This window comes from Eupeodes corollae, chromosome 3 (genome assembly GCF_945859685.1).
Source record: "Eupeodes corollae chromosome 3, idEupCoro1.1, whole genome shotgun sequence".
Lineage (NCBI taxonomy): Eukaryota > Metazoa > Arthropoda > Insecta > Diptera > Syrphidae > Eupeodes > Eupeodes corollae.
Window position 1 is genome coordinate 75,741,199 of NC_079149.1, and position 20,252 is coordinate 75,761,450.

Below are 20,252 nucleotides of genomic sequence, written 5' to 3' on the forward strand. Positions count from 1 at the left end.
GTGGAAATATGTCTTCAAACGTATATAAACTCACATTATGTAAGTCATTCGTCGTTCGTTGGTCGCGCTCATGTGAATGCTGCTTTATTTTGCGTTTGATCTCAGCGCTGGTGTTGTTTTCTGCGTTTACAGCGGAGCCTAGGTAGACGAAGTCCTTGACTACCTCAAAGTTACGTCTGTCGATGGTGACGTTTTGACCGAGACGTCGGTGTTGTATGTCCTTTTTTTACGACAGCATGCACTTTGTTTTTCTCCATTAATCGTTAAACCCATTTTTGGCGCCTCTGCCTCAATACTCACAAAAGCCCCATTGACATCACGCTGAGTTCTTCCGATTACGAGTTTGGCAGGAATGCCAAAACTAGACATCGCTCTATGCAGCTCCCTGTAGATGCTGTCATATGCCTTGAAATCGATGAAAAGATGGTGGGTGTCTATTTGGTGTTTTTGGTTTTTTTTTAGGAACAGCCGTAGACTGTGAACTTTCCTGGTCTAAAACCACACTGGTGAGGACCTATCAGGTTGTTAAACGTTCACATATTACGGCAGAGAAAATTTTATAGACGATGTTAAGTAGACTGATTCCTCTGTAGTTGATGCAGTTAAGAGGTTCTCCATTTTTCAGGATCGGGCAAACAATACTGAGGTTCCACTCATTGGGCATGCTTTCTTCCGACCATATCTTACAGATAAGTTGGTGCATGCTCCTAACCAACTTATCTCCAGCTGCTTTAAAGAGCTCGGCATTCAAGCCATCTGCTCCAGCGGCTTTATTAGACTTCAGCTTAGATATGGCAATCTTTACTTCGGCTATTTCGGGAATGATTAGATATATTAAATATTGTTTTGCGTAAATAATATCAAAAACTGATCAAATTTTGTTTTCAATCGATTTTCTAGACTCTATTGATTCATGTCTATATTTTTTAAAAATACCTACCTACATACATTCAGTTTGGGAAACCGCATTTGCCAGTTTCAAATATTATTTTTTTCATATTAACATTAGCTTCAAACGAAAAGTACTCCATTTAACAAGAAGGTAATCTGAGACTGACATATACGTTTGCGTAGAAGCTACTGACACTGAGGACTAAATATGAGAAAGTGTGCGTAAAATGATGCAAAAACCAAACATATTCTCGCATTTAGTACTCAGGCCCGTCAAATTGCTTCAGTTTCAAGGTCGCTGTTAAGAACGAAACAATCCTAACCAACAGAATCTGAAGTGCTGACATGGCCTTAAATTGGAAGATTTATATAGGTATCTTTTTAATTTCAATTCAAATAAATGTTGTAAATGTATATTAAATAAAATAAAATCGACCAAATAGTGCTGTATTTTGTTTACTTAATAATTTGCGAACTCAATATGCGCTGCAACGGGTTAAGTATAATTGGAAATGAACAGAAGTGTAACTCAATACTTAAAAAAAACAGACGTATTTATAGTTATGTATATATTTATATTTACTACATTATATCCTAAAACAAAGCAATTTTTTCATCTGTAGTTTTTTTGTGTATTTTACGAATTTCCTTTAATGTTTGTACTCTATTCCTATACTGTAAAATGTTATTATACAGTTTTTCTTAATAAAATTTATAAAATAAAGATATGAAATATGTATATTTTAAGTTGTTTTTTATATTGTCAAACATTATGCTTTAATGAATCTATGGGTATTTTCAAAGTTTAGGACACGACAAATTGTATGAAATTTATAACATTTAATAATTGTAATTGACTGTATCGCTATTTTAATGTAGCATTCCATACTTTACTTCTAGTGATTCGATTTTATATTAAATATTTGTAAATATCTTGAATAACAATCAGTTAAACGCTAAAACAACTAAGCAAGATGTTTTTGTTCTTGGTCAGAAATGAAAAATTATATCTAATATAATTTAAAAACAATTAAATTTCCAAAACTGTGGAAGGCATGCCCGTAGATATCAGGGAGACATTACTATTATTTTTATGGCTTGAGTCCACAGTTATCGAATGAGGCTATTTTGTTCGTATTATATGTATAACCATAATGTGAGTGTGTTACATACATTTCAGTAAAGAAATCCATAATTACCTCAATCGTAGATAAAGGTAATCAGCTAATCAGCTGGCACCATCGTTTTTCTAAAGCTGTAAGGATGTCATAGTATTGATTAAACCCCTTTCTAAACAAACTGTCACTTTGATCGATACTAAAACCAAAGGTGACTGAAAACATAATTCTTAATTCTGAATAATTTCAGCAAGAATTTTGGATTATTAAATAAATTAATATTTTATCTGCCATGCCGAGCGTGTTTCTTTAATTGAGTTTAAAGTAATTCGCTGCGGTACTTACTCGTACTTATTTACTATATCTTATCAAATCAATAAAAGCCAAATCTGCCTATAAAACTTATCTGTTGGCATTGGCATCATAAACTTAAGTAAACTTAAGGCAGGAAGCACTCAACAGCGATCTCTCCCCTGCACCCACTCTCTCTCTCTCTCTAGAAACTTTAGCCAAGATAATATTCTAACAGTTAACTTACTTAATGCTATGAATCGAAAAATCCACGGCGAATATAATTCTCATCAGAATATTAAGAAACAGAATGGCCTTTAATCTTAGTCATACATTCGAGAGAGTCGATCAGTGTTTAGGTTTACTTTGTCGAAGCAGTATCGCCGCCGCTGTTTATCGCTGCCATCCGTAGAAAAGCATTTGTGAACTTTTGTTTATCTTCTTGTTTCTCGGTGTAGATCATGTGTTAAGGGCGATAAACATATAATAGCAAGCGGTTAGAGTTGAAAAATCGTGCAACTTAAAGTAGACCAACCATTTGTACAAAAGGCAAATAAAACATCTCTCCTAACCAAAACGTAAGTACATAGTTGATCGATGGCCAATATAAGAGTGTAAATAATAATTGCAACTCAAATTGTATGCGACACACGAACCAAAATCATTCTTCCGGTATATGTATATACGTATAGGTCTATTTACATAATTTTGTGTATAAAGTGTCATTATTACCACCTAGACAAATTTAAAGAAGTTTGAATAATTCAAATACAAATAATTCATTTAGAAAAAGTTAATTTATTTTCTTGCTATCAGTGTCATGAAAAAACATCTATCGTTATTGTATTATATTATTAAACAGCTTGTTAATCTTAATGCCAATCCTTTAGTAATTTCAACAAAGATATGACGCTTACGTGTATAAATCTATTTTGTTAAAGTTAATATATTACTGCACTGTGCTATGGCCAATTTCAAGGTGAATTATCATCTTAATTGACTTAAAGAATTTATTTTATGTGTGTTATTTGAGTGGAATTTAAACGTATCTAAAATGGAGTTGGAGCTAACAACAATAAGCAATAATTTTAGCCGATGTGTTAATGTAAATTGAATTTAAAATGTTAATTCCAAATTGATTATTTACATTTGAGTTTATTATTTTTAATTCTATAATCTTTGGAATTATTTTTGCAGCACATTATAATTTACTTACTTAAAAACAAACAAAAATATCTTATGTCTTAAATCAAGTAAACAAATTTAAATATAAAAAAAAAATTAAAACGTGCGGTTACTCGATCCCTCGTGAAATTGATTAGGTATTATTTTATGTTTGGTTTTAATATTTTCTGCAGGCAATATATAAAAGCAACTAGCATGAGTCTAGTTTTCTTCAAAACTTTGTTATGGTGCAAACAAAATTCTCAAAAACGCGAATACAATTTGCCATTATCTCCAAAGGGAAAACCTATGTACATGAAATAAATCTCCAAGTAAATAATTAATATTATTTTCTTTGGAGATTTCGGTTTTCTAGATTAAAGGTTTAGGGTTCCTTTGAAAGTGAAAGTGTTAAGTGTATAAAAGAGGTACTTTTTCGCATTTTCTTACCGATAAAGAATATTAAGTTTGTTAAAATTCAGCTCTGATAGCACTTCTTGAAGACAATGGCGCAAAATTTAAAACAAGCTATTGTTAAGGTTTTAAAGTGATTATTCAGGCAAAAATGCAATCAACTCAAAACCTGACAACAGCTCAAAAAATTAAAAGGTTAGAATTTGCTCGTCAAAACTTGGAACTGGAAAACAGTAAATACAATTCTTAAAATCCTTGGGGAATTCCGAAAAGAAGAATTTATGCTCAAAATAAGCAGTATGGTAGTGTTGCAGAGCTCCAATAGGCAATTATGGCCGAATGGAACTCGTTGTACAGTTCTATATTAAAAAAAAAACTGGTATAGAGTATGCCAAATCAAGTTCTTAAATTGATTGAAACCAGGAGTGATATGATCCCATACATTTGTTTTGTTAAATATTTCATTCAAAATTATCACAATTGAAAATAAAAAATGCGGAAAAGAAAAGCTTGTTTTTATTTCTAAATATTAGAAAAGAAAGTAATGGCACATTTTTCTTTTAATCTTCTTATTTATTTTACACAATTAGAAATAGTAGGGGCATCTGCAATTCTCGGTTTTATATAAAAAGCATTTTAATATGGTGCCATTGTACTATACTGCATTTGATAATAAAACAAACTGTTATGGCTTATTAAAGAGACAATAAAATTTAAACAAAATAATCGCATCGTTAATCTTATGCGATGGGTAGGTTGCGTGGAAAATAAAATATCAGTTGGGCGTCGGGCTTTAAACCCAACATTCAAATATAACGACAAAATGATAAATCGTTAGACTTTCAGAATTATAATAATAATACCAATTCGATAATTATAAAGATGCTCCTTGATTTTTACTCAATACGAATAACATATACATACATATGTAGGTACACATATCAATCGATAATGATTTAAAATTAACTTAAATAAGTAATTCAAATTAATATCCAATTTTTCTGAGTTTAAAAGAAAACTTTTTTTATTTAATTTAATCGATTGCTTTAATTGCCGAGTAAACTACCAAGTAGTTTGGAATGTTGTTTTAAGCGATGATGTTTTTGAAAGTGGTTTCAATCCAGCATTCCTTATAATCAAAATGTAAGGAATTTTAAATGTGCAATTATTGTTGTTTAATTTATTTCAGGAGGCAGGCATCGGTTATTTTATAACAAAGTTCATACATTTAACTAATTATAATAATTTAATAATAATAATAATTTAATAAAAACCCTCCATTTTGTTTCCTATTTTCGTACCAGAAACTTAAACGACTTAAATCTTTTGTAGGTATCCCACAAATTCAGTTCACCATAAAATTTTTCCCAAATTAGTATTATCTACATTTCAATGTCAACAAAATATTACTTTTTTGGAAATATTTATAAATATCGCTACAAGTAATTTTTTTAAAAGACCACAAATATACTTTCTTTATCATTCGCATAAAATATTTACGGCTTTTACATACATACCCAAAGCAGTTTTTAATCGGTTTATTCTACATTTTAAAAGTATATGTACAGTACATATGTACCGTACGTTGTACATACCTACAATGGATTTGGTTTTTAATCAGCACAATAGAAGTCTACATTTTATTATATGTAAATACATACATATATAGATAATTCGAATTTTAACAAACTTAAGTTAACAAGAAAAAATAAAAACCGTTCGTAAATTTTTTAATTTTGAAGTTGATTAAACACTAAAGCTATAAAATCATCTTTTAAAAACTTTTTCTATCGTCGCTGAGGATTGAGTGTTGACTAAGCAGCTTACGAAGCCGGGAGCCGTGCACTTTTTCTTATACAAATCTTCAAAGCTAGACAAAATTAGGTTTATTTTGTGTTTATGTTCATTGAATTTAAGGGAGTAAACATCTGTCATTATTACCACTCACTTGGATATCATACACAAAAATGTATAGTACATCACTTTCGAAAATTAAGAATATCCTATATTTTAGATCTCATTTTTTTTTTGAACGGCGGACTTATAACTGTATGTTTTTGTTTACAAAAGTAATTGGTTAAGTTTTTGAAATGTACGTTTTTGGTGTGATTAATTTCAAATTGTCGATTTGTTATAGCTTGTTGAGAAGAATTCATTATAACTCCAAAGATTAATTATTTAAAAGCCTCAGAGATATATGTAGATATTGGATATCTAGACTATTTTTGTGTTTATTTCTTTTATTTACCATGCAGTTGTAGATTTCTCTATGTTTTTCTCAGGAAACATTAACACTCAACTTTCTTTCCTAGCCAGTAGAACTGGAATTCAAATTTTGAACAAGCCTTGTGTTAAGCGAAGCCTTTCTTTATATACCAGAATAATCCAAAATCATGCAACAAACCAAACATTTAGACGTCAATCAGAAACATTTGATGAATATTCTTTTCAATTTATTTCAAAAAATTGGTGGTAGTCTATTCAGCTGTGGTTTTTTTCAATGATCTGCCAAATACACTTTTGGATAGACTTATATTTTTGGAAAAGCATGTTTTCAATTATCTATTATATACAAAAATGTTTAGTGCTGTGGCTTTGTGATTGTAATCAATCAATCTTTTTGGTCAGCTAATCAAAAATAACGAATCAGACGCGATTGATAAAATTCGCCGGAGACACTGTTTTAGATTTCCGTACCATCGCATTCGAAATTTTGTACCAATGCAACACTTGCTTATACATATATGCACTGCACATGCCCCCTATATGTACATAGTTCCTATGTTTTTTATCGATGAATGCTTACTTGGTTGCATGAACACATTTGATGATCTTGTTGTCTTATTTGATGTCTAGCTTTCATTTAACTCCCACATCATTGTCATCACAAGTAAGGAAAGAAGCCGCCTTGGATAAGTTAAGAGGTTTTCTAAATAGTTTTTCCAAAAAGCAAAGAGATGAATTTTTACCGATTGAGGTATAATGAAGACTAATTTAAAATTGAAGTGATTAGGGAAAGTTGCAAAGATCCCATTTGTACATAATCGTATTGACATCATCACCATTCCCGGTATTTTGGAAGACATGCACCATGTTCACTTCATAGGGCAAACGCTTCTCTTTTCTGTATTACAGCATGCTATCTTTCAACTTTTTTGCTTCAAATGTTTGTTTCGTTATTCATGAGATTCTCAAGCTATATTTGTTTTGAAAAATAACTAGTTTTTTGCTACTTTCTTCATTTTCAATTATAAACTTAAGACTAGTTCAAGCGTTGAAATATTTCAATATAAACAAAACAAAATCAATGTTTCTATCTCGCTCCCTAAGTTTTGTGTGAGTTATGAAAATCTAATCTGAAATCTGAAAACTCTAAATAGGTGCATATTTTTTTTAATTTCCTTAAAAGTCTAAAAGTGTTGAAAGAGTTTCAAAAAACCGATTTTTAACTATTAATTTTATCTTTGAATACACTGATTTAATTAATTTTTGAGAAACTAAATTTTTGCTTTCTCTTGACAAGATGCTTTTCATTCGAATATAGATATAGAGACATTTTTTTTTTAAAAATAAGCTTTAGTTCAAAGTTTCCTTAATTCACGTGTTTACCAGAATACCACTTGTTGTTCTCTGAAAAGGTATATAAAGTAATTCTAATATTGTTTTTTCAATATTTGTATGTCTGTCTGTTATGAACAGTTATAATTACAAACACTACCAAATGTGCAATTAAAATTTTATTTGACGAGTTTAAATAAGATCTAACTAACGCCCTAATACCTTGGTTTTTAAAAGATCGAGAAAAATAAAACGACATTAAAAGGTGAACCCCACAGCTTATACCAAAAACCCGCAGCTGGGTCCAAAAAATAGGTATTTCAAAATAATACTTACATGCAAAGCAAACTTGATAATTTCTGTCATGTTTTATAATATAAACAAAATTAATTTTTTTTACAGAACTGCATCGACTTACCATGAAGAAACAATTTATTTTTCCGTTGGTCGTATTAGCCATCACATTAAAATCGTGCGTTTCTAATCCCTTATCGAAATCAAATTCAATAGAATTTCTAATATTACACAACAATGATATGCACGCTCGTTTTGAACAGACCAGTGTCAGCGGAGGAAAATGTTCGCAAGAGGCTGAGAATACCAACAAATGTTATGGTGGCTTTTCCAGGACTGCCCACGAGTACGTTAAATATTCTTATTAAAACATTCTCTTGCCTTGGTTTTGAAATTTAAAAATATCTTCTTTTTCTTAAATAAGAATCCGAAAATTCAGAAAAGAAGCAAAATCAGGTGGACTAGAAGTACTTTATTTAAACGCTGGAGACACCTACACTGGGACTCCATGGTTTACTATATTCAAGGACAATATTACAACAACATTTTTGAATAAACTCTCACCAGATGCGATTGTAAGATAATGCATAAGAGAATTTAATCAAAATATAAAGTCCGTGCCTTACAGTCTTTGGGAAATCACGAATTCGATGAAGGGGTTTCTGGATTGATTCCATTTTTATATAAAGCCAAATTTCCTATATTAGCAGCAAATTTGGATTTATCAAAGGAACCAGAAATGCTGAAAGCGAAAATGCTAATGAAATCTACAATTCTAGAAGTGTCGGGAGTCAAAGTAGGTGTCATTGGTTATGTTACACCTGAAACAAAATTTCTAACTCTAAACAACAATGTGGAGTTCAAAGACGAAATAAAAAGTATTAAGTGAGTAATGTTATTGATTGGGATCAATTAAATTTATACCCATATTCATATAAATACATACTCGTATATGTTTCTATTTAACTGACTTATAATAAAACAATAATGGATAAATAATTTCACAACAGTGAAGAAGCAGCAAACTTGAAATCTCAGGGCATCAAAATTATTATAGCACTTGGTCATTCTGGCTACCAAAAGGACCAGGAAATTGCTGCAAAATGTCATGAAGTCGATATTGTTATTGGGGGGCATACCAATACATTTTTATACAACGGTAATCAACCAGATTACGAAAGACCTGAAGGACCATACCCGCAAGTTGTAACCCAATCTAGTGGGAAAAAAGTTCCAGTTGTACAGGCTTACGCTTACACCAAGTATCTTGGAAAATTACATGTTCAGGTAAAGAACTTCACATGATTTTATGAATGTCATTTATCATTTAGCAAACTTGATTGACTTAGAAAAAGTTTGTACATATGTACCAAAAAATGTTGTCAAAGTTTACCATTATCAAAGAAGAAATTGAGTTGAATTTTAAAGTTACAGGTTTTATTTAATTTCTGCAAGCTAAGTGTTGCAGCACATTTAATAAATTCCAATTAAAATATAAATTATATAAATCCCCATTGAATGGTAATTGTTTTGAATTTACTGTCCGAGTTCTTGGAAACCAATAAATTTAATTTACGTAAATTAGTAACCGACCAATTTAATGGATTTAAATTTATTTCAGTAATAATGTAATGGAAAATATCAATCATTATCAAGAATTGTTTCGACATCACTCCCTGTTTAAAATAAATTAATATCAAACAATAGTAAATTTAGACCTTGACTCAGTTTATTTTTGTGTACAGTATTGGCTCCATTTTTAACTGTATATTTCTAGTATTGTATTATATTGTATTTATTAATTCATTTTGGTAGGTTTACAATGCTTACAATTATAATTTAAGTAGTGTTACTTCAATAATTGCAAATCATAAGCATACGATGTATTCCCTTCTTTTGTACTTCAAGTCTCATCGCCTTTCATTTTAATTTTCATTACTAAAATCGTCGTTGAAAGTAAATAAAAACAATTGCGCAAAAACCTATTGTGTAGGGTGTAACAATTTACTCCAAAATTTTAAACGTTCTTTTCCCGTTGCTAAAAAGTGACAGTACTTGAAAATAAACAAAGAAGATACGCTTGAACAGACCTATTAATTGGAATTACCAACTGTTGATTGGACCATTCCATCCACTGCTCTTATAAGAATAATTACGCAAATGTCCTATAGATTTACCAAATTGCTAAAATTTAAAGAAACCGTTCCGTGATTTTAACTATATCAAATAGTTAAGACATAGTAAGATGTTAAAATTGGATAAAATAGGTACATAAATCATCTTTCAAGCCTATTAAATTGCTAAAAATTGTTTTAACATTTTACTAAATCGATTTAGTCAGTCAGTTAAGGTTTTTGCTATTTTTAAGCTTTTTTGTGCTAATGGTTTTGTGAATGAATTATTGATTATCCTCGGCTTGCCTTATTTGAAGATTTTGAATTAATTGATTTTCAAATTCTTTCTCTATAATTATTTTTGAAAAGGACATATACAAAAGGCTGAGCTTATATAACATTCCTAAATGTTTGCATTTGTTGAGTCCTACAATACAGATGCAATAAATGTTACTGGTATTACTGTTATAGAGTTCTAATCAAGTCAACGTCACTACTAAAAGCATAACATATGTATGTAAGTAGTAATTTCCTATTGCAAAGACTTTTTAATTAATCTTATACAGTGCGTTTTCTTATTTTTTTTTATTTTTCCAATTCTACTGTTATATTTTAATTGCTGTTAATTTTTTAAAGCGTAATATTCGTGAGCTGAAAGCCAATTTTCTACGTATATCTACACTTTTCGTAATAAGCCAGTGGGTTTAGCATTCGCGCTGATCCTGCTGAATTTTTGTATTCGTGGATATATCTTATCACTATGGTCGGTGTATACAGAGAAATTATGCATATTAGCTTTTAACTTATAGGGCTTCTTCGACATATTCGGAGCCCAGGCCTATAAGGAGCGGTTCATCCGGCTCCCCTTCCTTGGAGTTATACTAAGGATCTGGCCCTCCAGGTTGGGGGTTGTGCCGTCGGGGTGACTTCCTGGCCACGTAAAAACATCATAGTCTCGAAGCAACAACAAGCCTCGGATACGGACGGATTCACTGTTGACAACCCACGCAAACGAAATAAGGACAACGAACTTCGGATATGTACGTGGAATGTTAGGTCCCTTAACAGACCACGTGCAGCCGAACAATTAGCGGAAGCCCTAAACTGCTGCAAGGCAGATATTACAGCCATCCAAGAAGTGCGATGGGATGGACCGGGTAAACGCAAACTAAAAGACTGCGATATCTATTACGGCGACTGCTACCGAGAACAAAGACAGCGTCTATTTGGGTGTGGATTTGTTGTTGGAACTAGGCTCAGGCAAAAAGTCTTGAGTTTCAACAGTGTGAGCGAGCGCATCACGACAATCCGCATCAAGGCTAAATTCGCCAACATAAGCCTAATATGCGCGCATGCCCCAACAGAGGAGAAAGATGAAGACACCAAAGATACGTTCTTCGAGCTCTTGGACAAGACATATGAGCAGTGCCCTGGCTATGACATTAAAATTGTCTTAGGAGATTTTAATGCCAAGCTAGGAAGAGAAGACATCTTTGGTGGCATAATCGGGAGATACAGCCTGCACGACACTACCTCCGACAACGGATTCAGGCTGGTCGATTTCGCTGCGGGGCGAGACGTTCTGGTAGCTAGTACGCAGTTCACGCATCTTAATATCCACAAGGGGACATGGAAATCTCCTGATCAATCAACCGTCAACCAGATTGACCACATTGCGATCGACGCACGACACTTCTCCAGTATCCAGGATATCCGAACATTCCGAGAGGCCAACATTGACTCGGACCACTACCTCGTTGTAGCCAAGGTACGGCTACGGATATCACGATCCAAGCCAAAACAAGGAAGTACTGTGAGAAGATTCGACGTTAGACGGCTACAATCGCAAGAGACTGCCATGTCCTTTTCCGATCGAGTCTCTAATAACCTCCTAAGGAGTCCTATGCTTCCTGCATTAAGCATTGAAAACCAGTGGCAACATTGCCTTGCAGCCATCAGAGATGCCGCCTCTGAAGTGCTAGGTTTCACACGGCCACCACAGCGAAACCCCTGGTTTGACGACGAATGCCAGCAAGCTCACGCAGCGAAACAAGAGGCATACAAAACGGCGCTGCACAAAAGGACGAGAGCTGCTCGCGAGCTCTACGAGCAGAAGAGGAGAGAGGAACACCGGCTTCTTAGACGGAAAAAAAGAGAGCATGAGAAGCGCGCGATCGAGGAGATAGAAGGATGTCACAACAGGAATGAGGTTCGTAAATTTTACCAAAAGGTAAAAAAAACCTCCCAAGGGTACCAGCCACGAACCGAAGCCTGTAAAGACGATCAAGGGAACATCGTAGTAGAACCACAGTCGATGCTGAGAATATGGAAAGATCACTTCTCCAAATTATATAACGGCGATGACGAACCGAATTCCGCTGTAAGGGAGATAGAACCACTCAACCTCGGCGACGCAGATCAACAATTCCGCCTACCCGACCTTGACGAAGTGAAGATAGCTATATCTAAACTTAAGTCAAACAAAGCTGCTGGAGCTGACGGCATCACCGCCGAACTATTCAAAGCAGCAGGCGATGACTTGGTAGGGAGCATGCACCAACTCATCTGCAAAATTTGGTCGGAAGAAAGCATGCCCGATGAGTGGAATCTCAGCATAGTGTGCCCGATACATAAGAAAGGAGACCCTCTTAACTGCGCCAACTACAGAGGCATCAGTCTTCTTAACATTGCGTATAAGATCCTCTCTGCCGTATTATGTGAACGTCTGAAGCCATTCGTCAACAACCTGATTGGTCCTTATCAGTGTGGCTTCAGACCAGGAAAGTCCACTATCGACCAAATATTCACACTACGGCAGATCTTGGAAAAAACCCAGGAGCTCCAAATCGATACCCACCATCTCTTTATCGATTTTAAAGCCGCGTATGACAGCATCTATAGGGAAGAGCTCTACCGAGCAATGTCTAGTTTTGGCATCCCTGTCAAACTTATCCGTTTGTGCAGAATGACGATGGAGAATGCACGCTGCTCTATCAAGGTCGGAAAAGATCTTACCGATGCATTTGATGTCAAAAAAGGTTTTAGACAAGGCGATGCACTGTCATGCGACTTCTTCAACATCGTTCTGGAAAGAATTGTGCAAAACTCAACCGTCAACACTAGAGGCACAATCTTCCAAAGATCCATCCAATTACTCGGATACGCAGATGATATTGACATAATTGGAAGATCAAAGCGTGATGTCAGTGGAGCGTTTTTGAGCATTGCGACGGAAGCGAAGAAGATGGGTTTAGTGGTCAATGAGGGCAAGACCAAGTATATGCTGTCATCAAAAAAGGACACTGAACGACGACGTCTTGGACAAAACGTCACCATGGCAGGCTATAACTTTGAGGTAGTTAAGGACTTTGTCTACCTAGGCACCGCTATTAATGCAGACAACGACACCAGCGCTGAAATCAAACGAAGAATAACTCTTGCAAATCGCTGCTTCTTTGGACTTAGAAGGCAATTGAGAAGTAAAGTCCTCTCTCGAGCATGTAAAATCACCATCTATAAGACACTCATCATCCCGGTTCTCATTTATGGCGCTGAGGCCTGGATCCTGTCAAAGAAAGATGAGAGCGTCTTAGGATGCTTCGAGAGAAAAATTCTTCGGGCGATTTTTGGTCCCGTACGCATAGATGGAGAATGGAGGAGAAGATATAACGACGAGCTGTACGGGCTGTACAGCGACACTGACCTAGTTAGCAGAATCAAAGTCCAACGGCTTAGATGGCTAGGTCATGTAGAGCGGATGGACATCAACGCTCCAGCCCGGAAGGTCTTCGAATCCAATCCCGAGGGACGGCGCAGTAGAGGAAGACCGCGACTCAGGTGGCGCACCCAGGTGGGAGAGGACCTCAACCAACTTGGCGTGCGAAACTGGAGACAGCTAGCTAGGGACCGAGCTGGCTGGAGACGCTTGTTGGTTGAGGCCCAGGTCCGCCCCGGACTGTAGCGCCACCTTAAGTAAGTAAGTAAGTAAGCTTTTAACTAGCGATAGGACTTTTAAAAGTTTCCTTAATAATTATTATTTGTTGTAATTTTAATAAAAATAACTTAATATATGTACTTAATTTTTATTTAGAAAAAAAAAGTTTTTATTGTTTGTATGTTACGTTTAACCCGTAAGATTTATTGTTAAGATATAAAAAAAAAACAATCTCATCTCCAAAAGTATCGAACAGAATGTATGCTTTATGATATGCCTTGTTGCTTTCTTTATTAAATTATATTTAAAAATAAACCCAAAATCGGGTTTTGAATTATGTTACGATATACGTATGTACATAGGTACATATATAGTTTTAAGTTTATTTGCAAAACTTGTTTATATGCGCAACGTAATGTTAGTTTGATTCTGAAAAAATGTGTTCAAAAATTCTAAATTTATTAAAGAAACTGGTTCATACTGATAGCTTATGGTAATTTTTGAAAGTGAATCAATTTTATGGAAGAACAACAAATTTCGACAAATTTACAAAACAGCGTTTGCTATCGGGTTCATATTTTGCTAATTTTTTGGCAGCACCAAACTGATATATGCTGTGCCTGCAAATGTGAACAAATTTCACATTTAGGCGTAAGATTTAGATAGTTGCGGCACCTATTCTGTTTACTTCGCATTTAAATTTGTTCATGCTTTTTCAGATAATGAACCGTGTGGGAAGTTTCCCGTAGAAAGCTATTGTAATCGATCCGTTTTGTGGAATTTAAAATGTTGACATTACTCGACTTTTCAAGTGCGTCACACGTTCAGGAAGCTTTTTTTTTGTCATTCAAGTCTCAAGAACCAGTGGAGATATCGACTTTAAATAGATGTTGTTATATAATGTAGATAATAATGCAGAAAGGACTCTCAAAAGAATTGAGTGGGTGTTAATCCAAAATATGTCACGAACCAGTTACGCTAACGGCTTGAATTAAATTTATGTGTTATATATTGTGGCGTGATATCAAACTAATAAAATTAAAAAAAATCAATTAATGGTGTTTTCAATCCACCAAAAAAAAAAAATTCTCACCTCGAATATAATTTTGTTCAAGGAAGAATAACGTTATTGATATCTGGTAAAATTTTTAGAAAAATTGAATTGACAGTTTTTTCAAAAAAATAAAAACCCTTAAAAAAAATTACTTACTTTTTAAAAATTGATTTTCAAATCAAATATCTTCTCAATAATTTGAGATATTGGCTTTAAATTAATTTCATCTTATAGATTATATTGTTATCAACATTCATTCAAATATTTAGAAAAATCGAATAAACAGTTTTCTTACAAAAAATAAAAACCTAAAAACAAAAGAGAAAGAAAATATTGTTTTTGACATTCAGTAAAATTCTTATAAGATTTTGTTCATACAAATTAAAATCGATAAATAATTGGTAACAATATGTGTTTCATTCTCAATATCTCATAAATAAATGAAGACATTGACTTCAAAATGATTTCATTCTGTCTCACATCTATAGATGTTGTTTATATATATATTTATATATTTCCTTATTTAATACATATGTATGTATGTACATATATATTTTCAGTTAATTTTTTAGAAAATTTCAAGTGACAACTTTTTTAACAAACCACGATAACCTGCATAAACAAAAGAAAACTCCTATAAAAAATGTTTTTTGACTCAAAAACTAGGTAATCAAAGAAATATATTGACTTCAAATCATTTATATCACCCAAAATATTGTTATGAATATTTTGTTAAAGTTTTAAGCAAATCGATAGACGGGATTGGAAAGAATCAGTGTGCCAGCCTCTTTTGACTTTTTTAATTTTGCAGAGTAATAATTGTATTCATTATCCAATTACTATTTTGCGAATTTGATGTTCTGTCTGATTCCATCCAAAGAATTGTCACCACGTACCCTCACACTGTAATCCTTTTCTTCAATATAAGTCGCAAGCCAAAACAAAAATCTGTTAACGACTGAATAATTATAAGTCGGTTTTTTACTGGCTCGTTAGATATAGTGGACGAAAAAAAGGTATACCAAAGGTACAAATGTATGTACATATATACGCATATTTTGCTTATTTACGTAGCCATTCAACCAGAAATGAGCCTCATCGCTGAACAAAATTTGTCGATAAAAAAGCGGATTTTCTGCCAACTTTTCTAGGGCCCATTCACTGAAAATTCGACGTTGTGGCAGATCGTTCGGCTTCAGTTCTTGCACGAGCTGTATTTTATACGGTTTTACACCAAGATCTTTGCGTAAAATCTTCCATGTGGTCGAATAACACAAACCCAATTGCTGCGAACGGCGACGAATCGACATTTCACGGTCTTCAGCAACACTCTCAGAAACAGACGCAATATTCTCTTCTGTACGCACTGTACGCATTCGTGTGGTTGGTTTAATGTCCAATAAAGTAAACTGAGTGCGAAACTTGGTCACAATCGCATTAATTGTTTGCTCACTTGGTCGATTATGTAGACCATAAATCGGACGTAAAGCGCGAAACACATTTCGAACCGAACACTGATTTTGGTAATAAAATTCAATGATTTGCAAGCGTTGCTCGTTAGTAAGTCTATTTATGATGAAATGTCAAAGCATACTGAGCATCTTTCTCTTTGACACCATGTCTGAAATCCCGCGTGATCTGTCAAATACTAATGCATGAAAATCCTAACCTCAAAAAAATCACCCTTTACAACCCATATGTACGGTAAACATTTAAATGCATAGATATCCTAAATGGGTCAGTGTAGTCAATTAAAATAAATTGTAATTAAGAGGTTAAATATATCCTAAATAAAAAGCTATTCTGATAACAAATGGATCATTGCAAGAAATGTGCATCACTGTCATTTAATTGATTTTGGTTCACATTCGCACGGCTACATTTTTCTCATTAAACTAAAGTTACTACATATATTTTGGCAGTGAATAATATAGGTATCTAAGTGTATTAAAAGCATTTAAAAATATGGAGTTTATTTTTTAGTTTGACAAGAACGGAGATCTTCTCAAGTTTGATGGGCAACCCATTCTCTTAAATGCCGAAATTCCAAGAGATTCTGATATTCTTGACTTGCTCAATCTTTACCGGCCAAATATAACAGCTCTTGAAAACGATATAATTGGTTACACAAAAGTTCGACTTGAAGGACGCGCTTCAGTATGCCGAGTTGCAGAATGTAATCTTGGAAATCTTATAGCTGATAGTATGGTATATGCCAGAACCATTCAGGATGAAGGTGGAAAGTTTTGGTCTGATGCCGCCATCGGTTTTGTTCAGGGTGGAGGTAATTATTTGATTTTTTATAATGTCAATTTATGTCTTGTCCTCCATTTTTAGGTATCCGCAGTTCGATTGAGAAACGATCTGATGGATCAATAACCGAGAATGATGTTCTTACAGCCTTACCTTTTAAAAATGATGTTTACATGACTAAAGTATCCGGTAGTACTATACGTAACGCTCTAGAACACTCAGCTGAGGTATTCGACAAAGATTCAAATGGAGGTTTTCTCCAAGTTTCGGGTATTCGCGTGGTTTATAATATATCAAATCCGATTGGAAAGCGTGTCCAGAGCGTAGAAGTTCTTTGTTCAGAATGCGAAGTTCCTAGTTACTCTGATTTAGATGATGGTAAAATGTATAACATAATAATAAGTAAATTTTTATTGGACGGTGGTGATGGGCACAAATTGAATGAAAATAATGGTTCAAATCAGAGACTGCCATTTGTTGATAGTAAAACTTTATCAGAATATGTTAAGGCCCGTAAAATAATTTATCCGGGAATCGAGGGTCGGATAACATGGGTCGGTCATAACTCGGGCTTTAGTTTAAAGGGATCTCTATTTACAATAATGTTAGCATTTGTGTTAAGACAGTTAATTAACTAATTAACTTAGAATGTGGTTATTTAATATTCTGAGTATCTACATAACATCTTTGTTTTATAGATAGATTTTATGTGTTAAATGTTAATTATTATTGAGTAAAACTTCTTTTTTTTTTAAACACTAAACGAATCATTGTAAAGATGAAATTTATACGTACGTATCGAAAGATTCGAGGTTACGGTTTTAACTAATTGTAAATTATTGCTTTAATTTTTTTTATAATCACTGTATTATTTAATAATAAAGGATATTAACATCTAAGAACAAATCTTTAAAAAGGAATGTATGTACTTGTATGACCAGAAATGTAGAAAAAGTGGGAACATTATTTATTGGGGATTAAGATCTTACATAATAATGTATGATAAAAGGACTTTTATTGGCCACGTCCTACTATACTCTAATAAAATTTGAATCCCTACTTTTTTCAGCGTTCCATCATAATTTCTCGACTTCTTCAGGGGTAGTTTTAAAAAATAAGAGGAAATTTAGTTTTAACAATATTAACTTTGTTAAATTACAGTTAAATTTACATAACAAAAAACAATTATATTGAACAAAATATAATTGATAATTTAAACTTGAAATTCAAACACTTTGTATGCACCTCATTTTAATTTTATTTGACACTTTTTGAATTTGAGATAAATCCAAATAAACTTTAACCTTAACATTATTTGGAAATAAATTTTAACTGCAAAAGGTGACCTGGTAGCATTATACTTTCCCACCAACCTTAAGACAAAAAGTAACGAATTTGCAAAAAGGGACAACAAAGGACCAATGTATGAAAACCAGAGGTAAACAAATGCTGAAATGTCATCTATAGGCCAAAATTCAATGAATGGTGCAAAGACTTTTTATACTATAGTTGCTAAAAAAATAAACTATTATAAGTCAGACCTGTATAAGTATTTACTCGCTTACTTAAAGTTCCAACACAGTCCGGGACACACCTGAGCCTCAACCAACATGCCATATTGGTTCCTAGATACCAAAAACCTGTCCCCAGTTTAGCACAACAAGTTGATTGAGGTCCTCTTCCACCTGCATGTGCCACCTGAGTCACGGTCTCTTCTACTGCGACGTTCCTCGGGCTTGGATTCGAAGACCTTCTCGTCTGGAGTGTTGATGTCCATTCGCTTTACATGACAAAACCATTGAAGTCGTTAGATTCTTTTGACTGTAAATCCGTACAGTTCGTCATGGTATCTTCCCCTCCACACACTATCTATGTTTGTGTAGTGCAGGCTGTACCTTCCCATTCTGCCACTAAAGATTTGTTCTCTTCCTTTTTAACGCTTGTCGTTAAAATCTACCAGGGCACTGCTCATATGTTTTTTCCAAGGGCTCGATGAATAACTCTGATGCCTTCATCTTTCTCCTCTATTTGGGCAAGCGCTGAGTGTGTGAAACTCAAGACTTTTTGTCTGAGTATAGTTTCAATTACAAATCGACACCCAAATGGTAGTTGCGTTTGCACCCGTCAACAGTCATCGTACTATAACGTAGTCTTTTAATAGTCTTTTAATTTTCGTTTACCTGATTCTTCCTATCGCACGTCTTGGATAGCGGTATTGTCTGCTTTGCAGCAGTTTGGAACTGCCGGTAATTGTTCGGCTTCTAGTGGAACTAACATTCAACATACAAATCCGAATTTCGTTTTGATTGGTTTATCATCAGTAAATACGTCCGTATCAAAAGCTTTCCAAAAAAAAATGTTTTACCTGATCAGGAAGTCATTCCAACGGAATAATCCCTATCCTGGAGAGCCAGATCCTTAGTATAACTCCAAGGACGGGGAGCCTGATAAACCACTCCTTACAGGATTTAGCTCCGAATATGTCGTAGAAGCTCTATAGTAAGTAGTTCAACCTAAATGATACTGTAGACACCAACATTTGTTTCCATCTTCTCCAACCGCTGCCAAACAACCCAGTCTCCAGTTGATGTACCAGGCTCCCGATTTTGCCCGAAGCAAGTGTTTATGTTTATTCATTCAGCTTTTTTAATTATTTATTTGTTAAGTACTTGCAGAATCCTGAGAGAAAGTTAAAATGAAACTAGATGTGTTGGCTTTAACTTTCAAGTCAGAACTGATTTTTATTTATTTTTGAAACACTATTTATACAATAAAGTTTGTTTATACTCTATAAACAAGTTTGATTATTCAAACAAAATTCAATATCAAATATGTTTGAATACTGAGTTTTTCTTAAACTAAGTTATAATATATAAATTATTATTTTAATTTTGATTGCCACAGTACTCGCCCTCTAGTGACAACGATATCTATCTGGTATATGGACACGTCTACCATATTTTGTGGTTTGAGCTGTCATTTGAGGTGGATTGGATCACAAATTTGGAGTGGTATTTCTTTCTTGTGTTTGTTTTTCTTCTTCGTTTAAAAGAAACGCTGGTTTGAGACGATCGATAGAGATATTTTTTTGACGTCCTTTTATTTCAAGTGTGAAATATTTGCTCGTCTTCGATTTAACAAGGTATGGACCATCATACGGTTGCTGG

At 33.8% G+C, this 20,252-nt stretch overlaps 1 protein-coding gene across 1 annotated transcript; it reads left to right on the forward strand.

Annotated features, from left to right (window-relative positions):
* The first annotated feature begins 2,639 nt into the window (after positions 1–2,639).
* LOC129951720 (protein 5NUC-like) lies at positions 2,640–18,316 on the forward strand. The gene is made up of 7 exons (XM_056064022.1): positions 2,640–2,878; positions 7,839–8,076; positions 8,155–8,305; positions 8,359–8,615; positions 8,741–9,017; positions 16,816–17,116; positions 17,170–18,316. The coding sequence occupies exons 2-7, from the start codon at positions 7,856–7,858 to the stop codon at positions 17,721–17,723; spliced, it is 1,761 nt and encodes a 586-aa protein (XP_055919997.1). The 5' UTR covers positions 2,640–2,878; positions 7,839–7,855; the 3' UTR covers positions 17,724–18,316.
* The last annotated feature ends 1,936 nt before the right edge of the window (positions 18,317–20,252 follow it).

What these genes read in the sequence shown, in the direction of transcription:
- LOC129951720 (XM_056064022.1), top strand. Translation starts at nt 7,856, where the DNA reads ATGAAGAAACAATTTATTTTTCCGTTGGTCGTATTAGCCATCACATTA. An exon ending in AACTCTCACCAGATGCGATT is followed by an intron (nt 8,306 to 8,358) that starts GTAAGATAATGC and finishes CGTGCCTTACAG; the next exon opens with TCTTTGGGAAATCACGAATT. An exon ending in TTGGAAAATTACATGTTCAG is followed by an intron (nt 9,018 to 16,815) that starts GTAAAGAACTTC and finishes TTTATTTTTTAG; the next exon opens with TTTGACAAGAACGGAGATCT.